The sequence below is a fragment of the Ruditapes philippinarum genome, unplaced genomic scaffold, assembly GCF_026571515.1.
Source record: "Ruditapes philippinarum isolate M1 unplaced genomic scaffold, ASM2657151v2 ctg6591_1_1_1_1, whole genome shotgun sequence".
NCBI lineage: Eukaryota > Metazoa > Mollusca > Bivalvia > Venerida > Veneridae > Ruditapes > Ruditapes philippinarum.
In genome coordinates, this window is record NW_026860922.1 from 30,394 (window position 1) to 51,960 (window position 21,567).

The following is a 21,567-nucleotide window of genomic DNA, read 5'->3' on the forward strand; positions in this document are numbered from 1 at the left end:
TTGCCATGGTAACAGAAAATTTAAGACTGAACATGTTGTTTCAAAGGCAATGGTCCAGTTAACATGTGTGCCAAGGTTGATTAGTATTGAAACAGTTTTTATAGTTTTATAGCAATTTTAACTTGTTACGGGAGACTTTTCAATGAAAACAGCCATTTTTCACAAAATGCTCATGCAGTAATGGGTTTAAGATGAGTATACTAAAATACAATTACTTTATAGTAATATGACACCGAAGTTGCGTTTATCAAAACATATGGAGCTGAACAATTAGAAAGAAAAGAAAAACTTGAATTATATTTTCTTTCTAAATCGGGGTTGAGATAAATCCTAACTATTAATGTTAATGAATACGTATAGGGTGATTTTCACGAACGAACGAGATAAATGTAAAGATGGCTGACTGATGTTATCTTAAATTCAACCTATGCATCATGATATAAATTATTTACCTAATTTTAAGCAAAGTTAACATTTTATTGTTTGTTTTGGTCGGTTTGCAAATTTATTTGTTTCATTAACTGACACCAAACAAGGATTTAGTATCATTCAGTTTATGAATATATCTGTCTCAAAACACAGATATATTGTATGTTTAGACAGCACTTTATGTAACGATTACAGCTTAATTATCATATTTATGAATAAAACATGAAAAGTGCACATGATGAAAGTACAATGTTTGCTCAATAGAAACACGAAATTGAATTTGGAAACTATTGAAAATCTGATGTTAATAATATCCTTATGATCATGATAATCACTGATATGTACTTAAGTATATGTTTTTGTTTTTTTTTCAATCCAGCTAGTGCTTGTTTTGTTCCTTCCTCAACAACTAAAGCTGGAAAGTCGCCATGTGACCTATACTGTGTTGATACGACGTAAAACCGAACCAAAACCAAAATAAAACAACAACAAAAACAACAACAAAAAAAGCAACAGTCAAATATACATGCAAGGCTCCTTGTCGGTGGTCACGGTTGCTGGTTTTTATTGGGAAATGTTACCCTTCCTTTTTAATCTCAATTGTTTGTAGATCAAGATAAATTGATTCGGATTATTTTACCTATTGATACTTAATATGAGGCCTTTATAATTGTTAACGCTGTAAATCTCGCGATTCCTTCTATAGAATTCAAATGAATTAAAAACTGACTTCTACAGATATCATTTAATATGTAAATAGAACATAGTATATTGAATGCAACTGTAATTAAAATGTAGGGTATTATTATACAAGAAAATACATGACACGATCTTCAATATATCAAAAAGACTTTAACAATCAGGACGATTTTGTAAATTTAATATTCATATGAAAAAAGAAGCCTTTCAAATCAGACTACAGATTAATTTCAGTTTCAAATTATAGCGTGATTATTTGAACATTAAGTTGTTTATTCACACAAAATGATTGACCGACTTTAAAAAAATATATTTAAAAAGTACTATTGTAGCATTATGATATCTTCAAAACGTGTTAAGTCATACGTTATGCATGTATCTATAAAAAGTATGAATGTTTTATTAGCTGACAGTAAATCGACTGCCATAAAGGTGACACGATATGGAGAACATTGGTTTGCAACAAATATTGAACAGAAAAGAGAAAAACGAAAGGTTAAATGAAGTCTAATGACTGACTTTAAAACCATAACATTTATAAAGTACTGTATGTACTAAAACTGAAACTGAAATAACTGGCATAGCCACTCGTGAGAATACTGTTTTTAAAGCCCACTCGATGAAATAAAATTTCTTCTTACACACAAACAAACAAATATCCTCTATGAAATAGTTGAAAGTTTCATCGCATTGATTAATATATTTTTATCTATTTTTGTTCCGAAGCATTCGCACAGAGTGTGACTATGCACCACACTGTATATAATCTCTGGTATATTCCGGAGAAGTCGCCTAAATTATTAAACACCGAACTAACGAAGGAACGGAAAAAAACACGATATTTTACTGCTTGATATTCGCAATCTCTACCTAAACACTTCTGCCAGCTAAACCCATTTGCGAAGCCGATGAATGTCTGACGTCATCTTCACAATGTTCTCGTATGCCTCTTCTAGCGCTTCATCCAAAGTTGTGTTTTTAAATCTGTATTATAATACCCCCGCACAACGAAGTTGTAAGGGGGGTAAACTGGAATCAGCTTGTCCGTCCGGCCGTCGCCCCGTCCGGCTGTCCGTCGGTTTTTCCTTGTCCGCCCAATAACTTAAGATTCCTTTGACCCACAGTCTTCATATTTGGTATTTAGATTGGCCATGAATAGTAAATGATCCTTATAGATTTTGAGGTCACTGGGTCAAAGGTCAAGGTCACAGGGACATTGACTTCAAAAAGCTTGTCCGCCCAATAACTTAAGATTACTTTGACCCAGTCTTCATATTTGTCATGGAGGTTAGTCATGGTAAGTAGATGACCCCTACAGATCATTTTGAGGCAACTGGGTCAAAGGTCAAGGTCACAGGGGCCTGGACTGAAAAAAGCTTGTCCGCCCAATAATTTAAGATTCCTTTGACCCACAGTCTTAATATTTGGCATGAAGGATAGTCATGATGAGTAGATGACCCCTATTTATTTTAAGGTCACTTAGTCAAAGGTCAAGGTCACAGGGGTCTGGACTGAAAAAAGCTTGTCCGCCCAATAACTTAAGATTCCTTTGACCCACAGTCTTCATATTAAGCATGGCGGTTAGTCATGATGAGTAGATGACCCATATTGATTTTGAAGTCACTGGGTCAAAGGTCAATGTCACAGGGGCCTTGACTTCAAACAGCTTGTCCGCCCAATAACTAAGAATTCCTATGATCCATAGTCTTCATATTTGGCATGGAGGCTAGTCATGATAAGAAGATGATCCTTATTGATTTTGAGGTCACTGGGTCAAAGGTCAGGGTCACAGGGGCCTTGACTTCAAACAGCTTGTCCGCCTAATAACTTAAGATTCCTTTGACCCACAGTTTTCATATTTGGTATTTAGATTGATCATGAATAGTAAATGATCCCTATTGATTTTGAGGTCACCGGGTCAAAGGTCATGATCACAGGGACCTTGACTGAAAAAATCTTGTCCGCCCAATAACTTAAGATTCCTTTGACCCACAGTCTTCAGATGATTTGGTATGGAGGTTAGTCATGATGAGTAGATGACCCCTATTGATTTTGAGGTCACCGGGTCAAAGGTCACAGGGGCCTTGATTGAAAAAAGCTTGTCCGCCCAATAACTAAGAATTCCTATGATCCATAGTCTTCATATTTGGCATGGAGGCTAGTCATGATAAGTAGATGATCCTTATTGATTTTGAGGTCACTGGGTCAAAGGTCAAGGTCACAGGGGCCTTGACTTCAAACAGCTTGTCCGCCCAATAACTTAAGATTCCTTTGACCCACAGTTTTCATATTTGGTATTTAGATTGATCATGAATAGTAGATGATCCCTATTGATTTTGAGGTCACCGGGTCAAAGGTCAAGATCACAGGGACCTTGACTGAAAAAAGCTTGTCCGCCCAATAACTTAAGATTCCTTTGACCCACAGTCTTCAGATTTGGTATGGAGGTTAGTCATGATGAGTAGATGACCCATATTGATTTTGAGGTCACCGAGTCAAAGGTCACAGGGACCTTGATTGAAAAAAGCTTGTCCGCCCAATAACTTAAGATTCCTTTGACCTACAGTCTTCAGATTTGTCATGGAGGTTAGCCATGATTAATAGATGACCCTTATTGATTTTCAGGTCAATTGCTCAATTGCTTAAGAATGATTTGGTCAACAGTCTTGAAGACATATTTGGTATTGAGGTTGTTTATGACTAGTAGATGACTCCTTTTGATTTTAGGTGACTGTCAAAGATCAAGGTCACAGGGATTTTACTATAATAAGCTTGTCTGCTCAAATGCTCAAGAATGCCTGTCGGCAGTGTATTGATTTTGACATTTTCACATTTGAAGCATGTAGAATACATAACTTAGCAATGCACTGGCTTAGTAACCTCAGATTTGGCAGGGAGTTTGTCCTTGAGCTCTAAATGGCCACTGTTAATTCTGTCAAAGTGGTATGCGGTATTCACGCCATGACATTGGCAGTTCTAGTTGAATTAGTCGTAAATAAAAAGATGCACTGGTATTAATTTGTTCTAAAAATCCTCTGCCATGGCAAGTCATTAAATGGAGTTGACGACAAAGTCCTTGACTTCCCGTTTCTGAGGTTCAGGCATCCCGCACACATGACTGAAACATTTTGAAAAATAAAAGCTTTTCCAATGTAGACAGTTCATACGGATACCGATGCGATTGGACGATATCACGAAGTGACGTATTTTCACCATGAAGGGGTAACGTAATCGTTCCATATACTATGTTGTACAACAAATTAAACGTAGCACGGAAAAATGGAACATAGACCTTCATTTTCATCCCCACAAAGAGATAAATGTTTCCTAAGAGGCAAAAAAAGCATTTGATATTCGACCATACGGCCTACTCCCACTACCACCACACACCTCCTGTTTTTATAGTGTTTTTGGACATTTGAAAATGTCATTTCTTGACCAACTTGTATGCCTGGGCCTTATAGTAGCTACGCAACTGCATAATACATGGGATTTGTACCGATGGCAATTATAGCAATCTGTGAAAATTTCAGTATATCTTTTGTTATTATATAAATTTTAAATTAAAAGTCAAAATGCTTGACTATATTGAAGGTTTGTATAATTTCAAGCTTCGAAAATCTGCATTTATATATTTTTAGATGAGAAGACAGGTAAAAGAAGTAAACAGTGCAAAGTTATTGGATTTATTTACAATTAAGTACATGATGTATTTAGTATATAAAAAAACCCTAGCTATGGCTTTCTTTCTTGACATATCTACAGTAAATTGTTTTGCAAAAGTGAATTAACCCTCTGGAAAGTTATAATATACATATAATATACATATACTTATAATAAACTTTAACAGTTTACATATTCTTTTTTTTCAGGTTTAGCTCTGAGCTTTCAAGATGCGCCAATATATATAATGCTTTAGTTGGAAAGATAAAAGTTTGCAAATAATGGCTTCATATAACCCTAAACTAAGGGACAAAAAATACAATAACTGGGTTAAAGCTCAGTTAGCCGTGTTGTTTACTAAGGAAGGAGTTGAACCTTTTGTTTGTAATGAAATCAAACAGTTTCAATTGAAATGTTTACATGATATATGCTACGTAAATGAGTTACCTAGTGGGACTTGTTGTTCAAGTTGCTGCACGGAAAATCTTGTAAAGTGTCCAACAAACAGAATATGTAATGTTAGTTATGGGAAATGTACGTATCATCGAAATGTCACAACACGGTACAATTCTTCCGGCTGTCCTAACAAGATATGTCATAACCTCAAAACTGAAATTCAAAATGCGCATAGGTACTACGGCCCGTCGTACAAAAACAGTGATGCTACCCAGTGGTGCAGTAACTTCTGGGAAGTAGCGAAATGCTTCATGCCACCAGATGGGTATAAAGACAGATCATCTGCAACAGAAACAGACTTTAATGGTATAATCAGCGTTATCCTTAATCACAAAGACTTCCACGGAAAAGTACATGAAGACCTCAATAAGAAGATAAATATATTTGAAAAGGTAAACAATATTTCGATACTATTTAATAATAATGAAGACTTATGTTAAGTACTTGGTAATAAAACAACATATTAATATATTTTTATGACACTACGGTATGAAATATATAATAAATTGTGATTTTATCATGCTTTATTGGGAAAAAAAATATACTAGTAGAAAATAATTTTTCTATTATAATTTAACAGTATGCTTGTTTACAGTATATTTCATAACACATTTAGTACGAGGGTTGTTCAAAAAGTTATAGGACTTAGAGTCTTGCATCTTCATATTCAATTCAATTTAGAATATTTTTAAATGTACAGCGATCGAAAAATGTTTTCTTCAATTTAAACATAAAAATATTGAATTTATTATGCTTAACGCGTGTTCCCTGTGTTATTGAATAACCATGGTAACACGTACCCGGCGCAGCACATAAAAAGGTTATTGAAGCTTAGTTGAACTTCTATTTTATTCATTATTTATTTCCTTTTTCCCCCATTTATTCTACCAACACAATTAATTATATTTAAGTGACATTATACCCAAATTTGACGTCATTCAGACATTAAATGGCTAAATCATCAAGTTTTAAACAGCAGTGGTCATAACGTTTAATGTAAAAATTTGACGTTCGTTAAAAAACTGAAAATGTGTGCGATCATTAAACTTTGCCAACAAATTGGCGATACTCCTTCAGATACATATGAATACATAAAATTAACACAGTACAATTAATCGGCTATCAGGATACTCGTTCTCAGCTTTGGCAAACAACTCAAAAACTACACATACGAAATCACAAATAGGAAAGTATGAGAATGATAGCGGGAATTGACGGGACGTTAGTGGCGTCAAATGAAAAAGCGCTACAAAATGATCGACGGTAAACAGTACACGAACTGTTCGGCATGTTTGATTTCTGCATAGGGTCTATTGATTCAGTTCTGCCCAAATGATTTGTTTCAAACAAAATTCTATTTCATTTTACTAGATATATGTGTTATCAATAATTTAATGTTATAATGATTAACGGTAATTATTAATATTTTCCCCGATTTTCTTTTTAAAATGATACGCTGTCCCTAGTAGAAAAATATACTTTTCAATTGATAATTATTGTTATTTTACTTACATAATCATATTGTTTAAAGAAGGTACGATGATATCTGTAAAATAATTCAATTAATCGCTTTTTCATTAACATCATAAGTTCATGCCTGTTTAATCTATATTAATAACTATAAGAATACAAGAAAACGAGAAAAAGCAGAGAGTGGCCGGCTATCGGGCTTTTTTTCTCGGCGAGCGGAACGAGAATGTGATCGATTTCTTTCTCGCTTCATCTCCATATATGAGGTCTGGTCAAAGTTACATAATTTAGACACCTAGAACACTAGGGAGAATTTTTTCAGAAGGGATGACGCTTGATACATTTTGTTTTTATTTTACGACGTCATAAACGTAATCAATTGTGCTGTGAGCGTGCGCCGTGTCGCGTATCCCTTGTCATTTGAAAATTTCACAGACTCGTTATTTTTAAACATATTTTATTGATTTTTTCACTGTATATAGAGGATATGTTCCGATATTATTATCTTGTAAAATTGTGCACGTAAATTAAAAAATGTGAACAGTAGAACTGCAGTCCTATTACTTTTTGAACAACCCTCGTATCAAGCAAACTATTTGCTGCAAATACTATAGTTTGAATTTCGTCAAGTAAAATGACTGTATGACAGAAATAAAAATGTTTTCCTAAAAGCGAATGAAAGCATGAACTCATTGCTGCACAGTTTAAGCTACATGCCTTAAGATAGGCCAAAAAATAAAATAAAACAAGAGGGCCATGATGGCCCTGAGGTCGCTCACCTGTATATAGGCCCCCCCAACCCCCCCCCAACGTTGCAGGGCCAATTTAACCCAAGGGCTTTTATTTGCACAAACTTGGTAGACACCCTTAAGAAGATGTTTCATGCTAAACATCTAAGCTCTAGCTCATTGGGCTTTTTAAAAGAAGATTTTTTTAAGTTTTTGCTATACACATATAGTTAAAAACAATGACACCCCTGGGGCCGGGCCAGTTTTGACCCTAGGGCTTTTATTTGAACAAACTTTGTAGACACTTACTAGAAGATGTTTCATGCTTAATATCTAAACTCTAGCTATTTGGGTTTTTTCAAAGAAGATTTTTTAAGTTTTTTCTATACACATATAAGGAAAATCAATGACCCCCGGGGCGGTGCCAATTTTGACCCCAGGGCTTTTATTTGAACAAACTTGGTAGACACCTATTAGAACATGTTTGATGCTAAATATCTTAGCCATAGCTCTTTAAGTTCTTTAAAAGAGGATGTTTTAAGTTTTTACTATATGCATATAGGGAAAATCAATGACCCCCCGGGGCGGGGCCAATTTTGACCCCAGGGCTTTTATTTGAACAAACTTGGTAGACACTTATTAGAACATGTTTCATGCTAAATATCTTAGCTCTAACTCTTTTGGTTCTTTAAAAGAAGATTTTTTAAGTTTTTACTATATGCATATAGGGAAAATCAATGACCCCCCGGGGCGGGGCCAATTTTGACCCCAGGGCTTTTATTTGAACAAACTTGGTAGACACCCCATTAGAACATGTTTCATGCTAAATATCTTAGCTTTCGGTCTTTGGGTTCTTTAAAAGAAGATTTTTTAAGTTTTTACTATATGCATATAGGGAAAATCAATGACCCCCTGGGGCGGGGCCAATTTTGACCCCAGGGCTTTTATTTGAACAAACTTTGTAGACACTCACTAAAAGATGTTTCATGCTTAATATCTTAACTCTAGCTATTTGGGTTTTTTCAAAGAAGATTTTTAAAGTTTTTGCTATACACATATAAGGAAAATCAATGACCCCCGGGGCGGTGCCAATTTTGATCCCAGGGCTTTTATTTGAACAAACTTGGTAGACACCTATTAGAACATGTTTGATGCTAAATATCTTAGCCATAGCTCTTTGAGTTCTTTAAAAGAAGATTTTTTTAAGTTTTTACTATATGCATATAGGGAAAATCAATGACCCTCCGGGGCGGGGCCAATTTTGACCCCAGGGATTTTATTTGAACAAACTTGGTAGACACTTATTAGAACATGTTTCATGCTAAATATCTTAGCTCTAACTCTTTTGGTTCTTTAAAAGAAGATTTTTTAAGTTTTTACTATATGCATATGGGGAAAATCAATGACTCCCCGGGGCTGGGCCAATTTTGACCCCAGGGCTTTTATTTGAACAAACTTGGTAGACACCTATTAGAACATGTTTGATGCTCAATATCTTAGCCATAGCTCTTTGAGTTCTATAAAAGAAGATTTTTTAAGTTTTTACTACATGCATATAGGGAAAATCAATGACCCCCCGGGGCGTGGCCAATTTTGACCCCAGGGCTTTTATTTGAACAAACGTGGTAGACACCCATTAGATCATGTTTCATGCTAAATATCTTAGCTCTAGGTCTTTGGGTTCTTTAAAAGAAGATTTTTTAAGTTTTTACTATATGCATATAGGGAAAATCAATGACCCCCCGGGGCGGGGCCAATTTTGACCCCATGGCTTTTATTTGAACAAACTTGGTAGACACCCATTAGGACATGTTTGATGCTAAATATCTTAGCCATAGCTCTTTGAGTTCTTTAAAAGAAGATTTTTTAAGTTTTTACTATATGCATATAGGGAAAATCAATGACCCCCTGGGGCGGGGCCAATTTTGACCCAAGGGCTTTTATTTGAACAAACTTTGTAGACACTCACTAAAAGATGTTTCATGCTTAATATCTTAACTCTAGCTATTTGGGTTTTTTCAAAGAAGATTTTTTAAGTTTTTTCTATACACATATAAGGAAAATCAATGACCCCCGGGGCGGTGCCAATTTTGACCCCAGGGCTTTTATTTGAACAAACTTGGTAGACACCTATTAGAACATGTTTGATGCTAAATATCTTAGCCATAGCTCTTTGAGTTCTTTAAAAGAAGATTTTTTAAGTTTTTACTATATGCATATAGGGAAAATCAATGACCCCCGGGCGGGGCCAATTTTGACCCCAGGGCTTTTATTTGAACAAACTTGGTAGACACCCATTAGAACATGTTTCATGCTAAATATCTTAGCTCTAACTCTTTGGGTTCTTTAAAAGAAGATTTTTTAAGTTTTTACTATATGCATATAGGGAAAATCAATGACCCCCCGGGGCGGGGCCAATTTTGACCCCAGGGCTTTTATTTGAACAAACTTGGTAGACACCTATTACAACATGTTTGATGCTCAATATCTTAGCCATAGCTCTTTGAGTTCTATAAAAGAAGATTTTTTAAGTTTTTACAATATGCATATAGGGAAAATCAATGACCCCCCGGGGCGGGGCCAATTTTGACCCCAGGGCTTTTATTTGAACAAACGTGGTAGACACCCATTAGATCATGTTTCATGCTAAATATCTTAGCTCTAGGTCTTTGGGTTCTTTAAAAGAAGATTTTTTAAGTTTTTACTATATGCATATAGGGAAAATCAATGACCCCCTGGGGCGGGGCCAATTTTGACCCAAGGGCTTTTATTTGAACAAACTTGGTAGACACTCACTAGAAGATGTTTCATGCCAAATATCTAAGCTCTAGCTCTTATGGTTTTTTAAAAGAAGATATTTAAAGTTTTTTCTTTCGGTTGCCATGGCAACCAGAGTTCTGCATGGAATTAAATTCTTTGAACAATTTTTAAAGGTGACCACCAAAGGAACATTCCTGTGAAGTTTGGATGAAATTGGCTTAGTGGTTTATGAGGAGATGTCATTTAAAGAAAAAGTTTACGGACGGACGACGGACGGACGACGGACGGACGTCGGACGAAAAGCGATCACAAAAGCTCACCCTGTCACTTTGTGACAGGTGAGCTAAAAATATTAAAACTTGAGAAAAACGTACTATGATTTTAGGGAAAGAAAATCAACTTTGAAGTCATATTTTACATGTTATGTATGTTACAAATGTACTTGTTTGAATAACTATTAATTAATTTTGCAGTATTTATTACCATATTTGATCTGCTTGACAAATACAGTACAAATGGCTATTTATGTATTGAATGTATTCTATAGAACTATTTTATTTTACATGGCTTTTCACTCTTTAAATGTTTTAGATAAATGAATGAGAACTGTTATTCAATTTTGACCAGGTGAGAGAGATTGGAAGAAAGGTACGACATTCATCAACACTGGAAGTAGAAGATTCAGATCTACATCATTACTTTCAACTATTACAGCAGATGCTTTCTGACCCCGGGTATTTAGTTACTGACACTCATGCGCAGAATGCTAAAAAGAAACTTATACAGGTGATTAAACAATTTTAACATTTGAATATGTTTAACATTTCATTGTATGACTATATCAAAGTATTTCGTGTGTAATCTACGTAAAAGTGTAAAAATCTAATTAACTAATCATTATTGAATTTTTTAAAAAGTCATGTTGTTGTGGAAAAGTACTGTCTCTCTTAAGTTATGATCGGTCCACAAAAACGTAACATAGAATGCTTTTTTTTTTGTTGAACATAATAAATTGTTCCTGAACAAAATAGTTTGCTGTAAGTAAATGTTGACGACTAAAACGGTTTTTGCAATGGCTCGTTATGAAATATACAAACATTTTTCTCCATACATAAAATCTTATAACCTAATACGATTTTCAAAATGCCCTCCGATAGTTGCAAAATAAAGTCATAATATTCAAATAATAAAGGCCAATAATAATATTGTTCTATGCTGAAGATTTATACTTATTTTCAAAAAGTTTTGTAAGAAAACAAAAATGGTTACGCCCCTGTGACTATTACACGACACAGGAACAAACACTAATTTTGTTTACAACAATTGTCAAAGATTTTCTTTATTCATTTTAAACTATCATAATTTCGATCAGCATACAATTTACAAATTAGGGATGACAAACTTTGTATACGTACATGTTACAAAGGATGCTTAAGATACAATATATCTTTAAAATGTACACTTTATGATTAACATATATTATTCTTATGTACTATTATATTGATTCATATTGTACATTTTATGATCTTTATAATTACAGTTAGAAGATGACACATTTGTCATTGGTAAAGATGAAATGAGGAAAGTACTAGACGATGTGACAACCGTAATTAAAGACAAGATGAAGGCTGGATTAGATGAGCATTACGACGAAATTAAACTAGATATAATAAAAAGAAAACAAGAAGATCTTCTATGTCTTGCATCTAACACCGCCGAGAGAATGACACAGATACAAGATAAAACTGAAGATTCTGTAAAAAGATTACATGATGAAAGGGACAAAGCAATTGATACACTTCGAAAACAGGGAGATAAAGAACAAACAGACCTGGCTGAATTAGGAAAGACGCTACAAGAAAAACTGAAAACAGCAAGTAAAGCCGAGAAAGATAAACAGTATATTGATTCTTTACAAAGTAAGTGATATAACATTCTAAAAACGTTTTCCATGTGATATTACTATAACGAATTTCATTTTCATTTCCGAGTACAAAATGTCCGTATCAAATCCATACTGCACTCGAAGTGACTGTAATATACATTTTTGTTATGCTAAGACACCAGAATTGTTGATCTTAGGTGCAATTTAATTTAATGTATTTAAATTTATGTAAAAGTTCATTGTTTTGTACCATGCATATAGTCTTTTATTAATTTATGTAGTAATGTACAGGTAAACTATTTCTAAGTATTCCTTTGTGCGACGATTATGCCAAGAACCTAGATATTTGACATGTACCATTGCCTAGTGGACATATATGTTATGTAAGTCATGCCCTCTTTTGTCGAAAATAGCCCACCCTTCGGGTTGCTTGATTAACATATACTTGACTAGTAAATCTTCTTCTATGAAAGTACAATGCCAAGGGTTTAGATATTTTGCATATAGCATCATCATGTGATGTACTACCAATTTTATATAATTTGGAAAAAATAATGATATCTTTAGAAATTTCAGTACGTTGAAAATATCCCTTTTTAATGTTTAAGGTGTGTGATCGTAAAGCCTGTCACTTCTTTTGAGAAACAAGTCAAAACATTAACATTTTTTCTCAGAAGTTGAAATATAGGCCTATAGTTTGATTATTTGAGCCACTGTTGTGAATTGTGTTTTCTTGCATATCTGAGCACAAAGTGATACACCTGTGTCCGTCGTCTTCCAGGAAAGTATGTCATTTTTTTGGAGGACAGTGAAAGATACAGACAGATGCCTTTATTCTAGAAGCGTCTCCTGGTTCTTTATCGTGCCACGTGTTAAAGCACATAAATACTGAGTTTCATTCAAATACTGACGTATTCTTTTTTATTAGTTAACCAACCCGGGACTTTAACCCACAAGTCTCGCACTTTAACCGACTGAGCTATGCGGGCTTGCAGAACCATTCTATGTGGTATACGTTTTATTTATTGAGGCATCTGCACCATTCCTGATATGTAATTTATTATAACTATCCTGTGAAATGTTATCAAATTTTAATAGTTAGATTGCTAAACGATTTACTTTCACAAGAGCTTCCTCCCATGCTGAATCCCTGAGCTTGAACTTATATATGACCAAATTACGTTTCTTACCCTACTAAATAATTCGAAATAAGTAATGGACATTAAATTTGATGAAGCTAAATCTTATGAAAAATTGTTTATAAAATTTATTAACCGTAACATTGTATTGTTTCTATTATCTTATGGTTGATTTTTAGCTCGAATATACAAAGTATATGGAGAGCTGTCCTACTCGACCCGGCGTCGGCGTCCGCGTCCAGATTTCAGATTAAAGTTTTGGTGCAGTAAAATATTTTTCACTATAACTTTGTCATTTCTTAAGGTATCAACATTAAACTTCAAATATATGTTCCTTATCATAAACCATATCTTATGTGACAAGGTTCATAACTCTAGCACCAATATATTCAGATTTATCTCCCCTTGAACTTGGAATTTTCCTTAAAAAATACTGTTTTTTTACTGTTTCTTCTTTATTTCTTTAGGGATCAACTTCATACTTCAAATATATGTTCCTTATCATCATCCACATCTTATGTGACAAGGTTCATAACTCTAGCACAAATACTTTTAGATTTGTCTCCGCTTGAACTTAGAATTTTCCTTAAAAAATACTGTTTTTTACTGTTACTTATTTATTTCTAAAAGGATCAACTTCATACTTCAAATATATGTTCCTTATCATCAACCACGTCTTATATGACAAGGTTGATAACTGTAGCACAAATACTTTCAGATTTATCTCCCTTTGAACTTAAATAATACTTTTTTTACTGTTTCTTCTTTATTTCTTTAGGGATCAACTTCATACTTCAAATATATGTACCTTACTATCAATCACGTCTTATGTGACAAGGTTCATAACTCTAGCACAAATACTTTCAGATTTATCTTCGCTTGAACTTAGAATTTTCCTTAAAAAATACTGTTTTTTACTGTTACTTATTTATTTCTAAAGGGATCATTTTCATACTTCAAATATATGTTCCTTATCATCAACCACATCTTATATGACAAGGTTGATAACTGTAGCACAAATACTTTCAGATTTATCTCCCTTTGAACTTAAATAATACTGTTTTTACTGTTTCTTCTTTATTTCTTTAGGGATCAACTTCATACTTCAAATATATGTACCTTATCATCAATCACGTCTTATGTGACAAGGTTCATAACACTAGCACCAATACTTTCAGATTTATCTCCCCTTGAACTTACAATTTTCTTTAAAAAATATCATTTTTTACTGTTACTTATTTATTTCTAAAAGGATCAATTTCATACTTCAAATATATGTACCTTAGTGCAGAAAATTCTTTACATTCTAATAGATAATGAAATTCATCACCAATGCTACCAAGACAGTTACAAAGTGTGCACTTTCGCTGATGAAGTTCTGTCCTATTCCAGCTTACTGTTTCTACTGGAAGTCTATTATAACGAGTTCGAAATTCAATAACATATATAAGCAGGTTATGGGGTGTATTTACTAAGTATGGTTCGAATTTGAACGTTTTTTTTTGAATAATCGGTAGTTTTTACATTTTTACATTGTTCGATTTTAAACTTCTTTTCATATGTTTGTCACAATGATGCATTTTAAACCAAAATTACAGTATAATTGTTTATAATAAACATATTTAAATATCTATGAAACGCAGTAACTTCAATATTTTAAATAGCAGAATAGTGCTAAAACTATGGTAAATGCACTTGCATCACTTTTTGAGTTAACCTTTTACCCCATGAGCATATTGCGAAAAATGGCCGTTTTCATTGAAAAGCCTCCTGTAACAAGTTCAAACTGCTATGAAACTATGGAAAATGCTTCAATACCAATGAAACTTAGCACAAATGTTGACTACACCATAGCCTCTGTAACAGCATGCTCAATGGTAAATTTCCTGTTACCATGGCAACGGGGGGACGTCTAAAATTGCCAAAAATCACTATTTTGCTTTTTTTTTTTCCATCAAAACTGATTTCAAAGAGCTGCAACTTCTCAATGAATTGAGATAGAGTAAAAGGCTTTTCAGCGTCGGTTACTAGTTACCCTAAGATCGACCTGAGGCCATTTTTAGCCTGTCACATGTCCAAAATTTTCTTGGCGATGAGGGGGACTCCGCCCCCTTCAAACCCCCCAAACAGAAGGGGGCACATCCCCCTTCTGGCAACCCCCTGATGTAATATTTGGATGGGGGACGGCGCCGAAAGAGTCACTTTTTTTAACAACATTTCTCAAACGAAACACAGTGTTTGGGGCCTAAATAGGGCATTTTTTCACTGTTTGAGGCCTCAAAAGGGGGGGGGGGGCAAAAAGCCGTCGAAACACGCTTATATAAGGGAAAAGGTTAAGAAATATAGTGCAAAGTCTTGTTAGTGAAGCGGACAGTGTCATTACTTTTTATTCATAAATGAATAATTATAATATTTATATCAAATATAATAATTAATGAAAATGTCACATTATTGTCTGGTATTAAAAGGATTTACACTAAATAAACAAATCAGATTGCTAAGTCTCCTGTAAAAATTTATAAATGTCAATTACAGTTTTATTTGCGCCAGTGACAATATTGCAACTTTCCAGCATAACTGTCTCGAGGGACGTTTTTTTTTTGCTTTATTTCAGGTACAAATTACTCTTTCATTTGACAGAATTTTCTATCTATTTACGCGCTACGCATTGGCCACCAATATCATGAGCATGATAATTGTTTGTGATTCATATGCTTTTACAGAGAAACCATATACATTGAACACAAGAAGAAAGAAACAAAGCACCAAGAGGCCGTTCATAGAAATTAATCACTTGTCAATAGGAACATTTGTCTTCAATCACACCTCACACAAAATGGAACAAAATGTGCCTAAACCAGGTAGCAAAAGAAATAAATAAATAAAAAAAATAGATAAATAATTAAAAATATAACAACTTAGTATTAGTTATTTTACCTAAACATTAAATATACATGTAAATCACACATGATATTAATCAAATTTTAAAATGAAAGTAATAGCTTTATTTAATTTATGAATTTGTATAACTGTTTGTTTTCCTTTATAGAAAAAGCTAAGCTTTTTGAAAGTTACTACTCGGAGTTTAGTGCAAAGGAAGAAGAATGTCACCAGTTTGCATCAACATGGGGTTTTAATGCAAAATCGCCTCGTGGAAACTTTATAGATACGCGAGATTGTTCCCCCATTACTGAGAGTGTGTTCGAGTCTATTGTTAAAGTGGAAGCCTCTCGCTCTGTTTGCATGATTTGCTTCCCTGGTGGTGGGAGAGCTACCGGGTTTCGTGTTGGACCTAGATATATCATGACTGCCAATCACGTTGTTGATCATATTTTAGGTAGCAAAGGTTTGACATGTTTTGTTCTCTTATGTACAGTAAAATGATGTGTAATTGTAGAAAATCCATGTTATGAACGCAGCTTTAAAAGTGATAAATATTTATTTAATAAGTCAATTACCAATGCCGCAGTTAATTTTAGGCACTGTTTGATCGCTCATATTAATCGGAAATATTCTTACATTTTGTTAATTATAACAAATATTGGCACATTTTTTTAGCAGAAACTGTTGCATAAAAATACAACAAATCCATCGGACCAATCATAAGAATAACTTAAGATGTAAATAGTTCATTTGTGAAAAGAAGATTACCACAGGACTGGTGTAGCAAGCCATCTTAACCCATGCTTTACTAAAATGTAACTCGATCACCCTAAAAAGAGTAGATACTACTTGTTATTTCTCATTCAATAATGTATTGAATCATCAGGAAATTAGGCAAAGCCTATGAACGGTGAAATCTTTAAAAAAATCCTTTCATTTTTCCGTTTTAAAGGTGTCATTCGTTATTTCATGCACCGCTTCTGTTTTCACTCGGAACACTCGACGATTATTATCAATCCGAAAACTTGAGATTTGTTCCGTTATCGGAATACACCGCCTTTTATCATTGAGTTACATTGTAAATGGCGGCGCCTGAACATTTCATTGATAGATATAGAATTCTATATATTTTTTAATTGTTTTTTATTTGATTTTCTTTTAAATTACACATGTAGTCTATAGCCGGGCAAGCCAAAGCCCGGGCCCGCACAGCGGACTTTGACTTCCCCGTATTAAAGTTTGTCTTATTTTCATTAAGCTATTCATCTCTCAAGATGAATAAAGTCTTAAAAGCATCACGACAAAAGATTCACAGAATAACAATTGTTCATATTTGAAGTCAGTACCCGACTGTTTTTACATTTTTCTTTTGACTTTCTCATCATTTACGATATACAGACATTCACTTTATGGCCATTTTAACATGTCATTTCGACACCTATTTTGAATTAAGTAGAATTAAAAGAAACAAAATTATAGAGAAATATATTGAATAAAAGTAATGGATACCGTACGAGTTTTTCTTCGAAAGTGTGTTCTTACAGGCGTATGAGGACAGTTTGGTAGGATAAACAACAAATTGTCCGAGGCGACAATGTTATGCATGGTTTTGTTTTGGATTGACACAAACATGTATACTAGCAATGAATCAGCCGATATCAGGAGTGTTTAACATAGCAAGTGCGCTATTTTGAAAAGTGAGAACGTGACATTCATTTGACGCCGTTGACGTTGTCAAAATTCTCCATGACGATGCATATATGTTGTTTGTAAATACTTTCAAAATACAAACGCTAATCACAGTTCAGTATTTTTTTGTAAATGTGTTCGCTTGATATTTATACTTTTGCTGACGACATTTGCACAACGTATGTGTTTTTAAGACTAAAAAATGAAGAAATATATGAACTTTGCGGACATCTCTCGTAGTTCATATAAAACTCAAGATAATTATACGATATATGAAATCGATGTTAATTATCATTCTGCAAAAGGTAATGCTTGTTCATAGACAGGTGTAAAGTTTGAAGTTTACCTGATTTTATACTTTACCCGATTTGACTGCGATGCCAAACAGAAAATGTAAAATCAAATAATTTCACCAAACCTTGATAAGTTTAGAACATTTACTAGATGGGTAATGAAACAACACAACACAATTTGAAAGCACGTGTAAATGTACGTCACAAATGCACCTCACACTATTTGTCACTTCACAAAATAAATTCGGAATATTGATTATGATTATTATAATTTTACGTGATTAACTATATCATGGTATTAAAACGTTCTTGTTGAATGATTTAAGAAATTATATAGCTGAATAAACAACCGGTAATGTGCCAAATTATTTGACACTTATCGCCTTGCCAGTCTAGATAACCAGTACGAACTGTGTGATATCATGTAAAACAGGGGTAATAAGATTTTATCTTGAAAATTCTGCTGTTTCAGTTTCAATTACTTATGAAAAGGTTGCTCTTTTTTATCAATAATTTATTAGCCCGCATATTTTCTTATATATCTCTTATAAACATCATGTCATGTTTTACGTACTTACCGCTTTAAGTCATCTAAAAATTACTGTTTTCTAAGTGACATGACTTGAAATCTTTTTTATCTAAGCCTTAATGTATGAGAATAGAAAAAGAATATTGATCATGAATTTCGTTTTCACAACCTATTATTTAAGAGATCAGAGTTTTCAAATTGCCACTAGGAAACATTCGTACATCTCTATTTATCAAACTCAAATTATTCTAAACCTTTAGGTAAATCAAATTGTTTAAAAACTGGTATATACAGATATGATACAATGTATATTATTTCTTGAATGCGCATGCGCTAAATGCAACATCCGTTAGTATGGAAAGATCGTAAAAGTATTGTGAAAAGATCTATAAGAAATTACATTGTCGTCAAGATGGTGCATCGCTTCATCTGAGTTCAAATATTTAATGTTTCAATTTTTATGTTATTTGTAAACCCATATTACGGTCTAACTCAGGGGTGTGTCTTTAGTAGGGGTCTAATGATAAGGTAATTTATATGTCTAAGAGTTTAAAGTACCAAGAGGTTGATAAGCTTCTGGTATATCAATACCTTTTAAACGTTGGTTTGTTGTATCCATAATCGCGTCCGGAATTTCAAAACAGTGTAACAAATGTCTGTATACTGGTATCCGGAATTTTGGATACTATTTTTTTAAATTGAATCAAATAAATGATAAAGTCACATAAAAGGATGTGCATTAAAGTATCATACAAGTATTAATATTTTGTAATAGCTGTGTTCCTGACCAAACATAAATAAATGAAATGAAAACAAAAGAAAAAAGAAAAGAAAAAGAAATATAGAATACGACGAATTTTTAGTTATAACAGACACGATGACTTATATCCTAGATATGTTATGTGTTATGATATTACATATACCTTATTATACCTGAGTGAATAAATAATGGTAATATACTTTTTTATATTTCAGGCTTTGGGCAAAAAGGAAACACTCAAACTTGTTTCTCGGCATTAAACAGTGCGGAAGTGTATGCCCGTTTCGAGTTTATAAAAGACGGGCCTATTACAGAACATCAAATATTTAGGTTTAAGGCAGCTGTTCATTTTCGTGATAACGAAACTGATTGTGCTATTCTTGAACTAGAGGAAAAATGTAATGGGACTGAAATACCGCGTTCATTTAAATATTTTTGTTTAACAAGACTTAATAAAAAATTTAGTTTGATCGGACATCCATTAGGAAATGCAATGGAATTTAACCACGTGGACAAGATTATTGATATTGAAAGTGAGGAAACCAAAAGGGACATTATTGAAGTAAAACAAAGGAGTTTGAAACACTCAGGCAAAGATTATGATATGCCTCCGCATAATATCCTGAATAATCCTAAAAGATTTTTGTTTCATTGCAAGTTCACAAAAGGTGCATCTGGATCGCCTGGTGTGGTCACCTGCTCCGACGGGCGTATTGTAGTTGTGACAATGTTATTGTGCGGACTTCCGGATTGGTATTATGACTCAAACGTTGATGCTAACGTTAGATCCCAGTGGCCGAAAGATCATTGTGTTGAACAAGGGGTTAATCTTAAATATGTCTATGAAAAGATGTATCAATGCAACAAATCGCTGTGCAATCAAATATTCCATGATGATGATGAGTCTAAATCTAATTAAAACTCATTACAGGACAAATGCATTTGAGTTGAAAGCAGTTTAGGAAATAATGTATAAAATACATGTCTTTGAGTAAGATGTTCTGTTTTATGCTTACAATTACGGCAAAAAGGAAATTTGAAAGGTTGCTTTATAACCATAGACAAAAAGAGCAAAAGTGTATATGTTGCATTTGCTTTTGGTTATATCTTCATTATAATAAGATAAAATATATCATTAGTTATAATGATTTGACAAGTAATTTGACCTAGATAAACCCTGTTAGTAAATATAAAAGAAGCTTTCAGGCTCAATAGCGAACAGTTTGTATACATTACCTTTTAACTTTCAAGACTTGGTGTTGGTGATGATGATAATATGTAATGGATAATGTTGTTGTTATTATTATTATTATTGTTATTATTATCTTTTTTATTATTCTAGATGACTTGCTGGCTAATTAAAGTTATGCTTTCTCGCTAATTCCCAGTGAATGTATATATAAAATTATGTGATATATTTTGACATATAGGTATGTTGGATTTTATCATTTTTCTCTGCTTTATATTGTAGAAATATAGTTCTATTGTAGTTTATATAAAATATCAAAGTAAAATGTAAGAATTATTGTCATTTACGATTGACTATAATTATATCTATAACATTTCTTCATGGTATATTTATGTTCTTACATGCAAGAAAATACAAATCATTATTAGGTCTGTTCATATGTGTTTATCAATTATAGGCTGATTTGTAGATTTTATATATTTATTAATGCTTTGCTTATCAATGTTCTAGTTAAATTTGATGTCGTTATTTTTCAGCTCAAGAATATACAGATATTTATAGTTATCTTTATGTTCTTAACATATAGAGACTATTTGTTTAGTTCAGTATAAGATCGGAATATATTTCACCGAGTGAGCACCAAAAGAAATATGAACTTTTAGTGTTCACAGTGTGAAATATATTTCGATCTTACACTAAACTAAACAAATTTTCTTTTTAATATATGCAAAGAAACATTTTAAAAAGACATTTAACCTAATACTGAATGAAAAGCGCGCCAAATAATAATACAACGTGACGTCATTTACGACATCACGTCATTAAGTTGGTTTCCGGTACTGTGCACTCTAGTATTTCACTGAAACAACGTAAGGGGCTTAAATTCAAAACAGTGAAAGTATCGAATTGTATTGTAGCGTATGAACATACAACTTCATTCATAATGGAAAAATGACGTCATCTGAAGAACGCGATTTCATTCATAAAAGGCGCGT

At 33.3% G+C, this 21,567-nt stretch overlaps 2 protein-coding genes across 3 annotated transcripts; both read left to right on the top strand.

Moving 5' to 3' along the window:
- The first annotated feature begins 4,949 nt into the window (after positions 1 to 4,949).
- LOC132713930 (uncharacterized) lies at positions 4,950 to 11,009 on the top strand. The gene is made up of 2 exons (XM_060696635.1): positions 4,950 to 5,639; positions 10,833 to 11,009. The coding sequence occupies exons 1-2, from the start codon at positions 5,073 to 5,075 to the stop codon at positions 11,007 to 11,009; spliced, it is 744 nt and encodes a 247-aa protein (XP_060552618.1). The 5' UTR covers positions 4,950 to 5,072.
- Positions 11,010 to 11,790: 781 nt separating this feature from the next.
- LOC132713929 (uncharacterized) lies at positions 11,791 to 20,863 on the top strand. 2 transcript variants are annotated; one of them, XM_060696633.1, is made up of 4 exons: positions 11,791 to 12,124; positions 15,953 to 16,090; positions 16,279 to 16,575; positions 19,599 to 20,863. In XM_060696633.1, the coding sequence occupies exons 1-4, from the start codon at positions 11,827 to 11,829 to the stop codon at positions 20,300 to 20,302; spliced, it is 1,437 nt and encodes a 478-aa protein (XP_060552616.1). In that variant the 5' UTR covers positions 11,791 to 11,826; the 3' UTR covers positions 20,303 to 20,863. The 2 variants fall into 2 exon arrangements, with proteins under 2 accessions (XP_060552616.1, XP_060552617.1); XM_060696634.1 differs by having other exon boundaries at positions 16,279 to 16,566.
- The last annotated feature ends 704 nt before the right edge of the window (positions 20,864 to 21,567 follow it).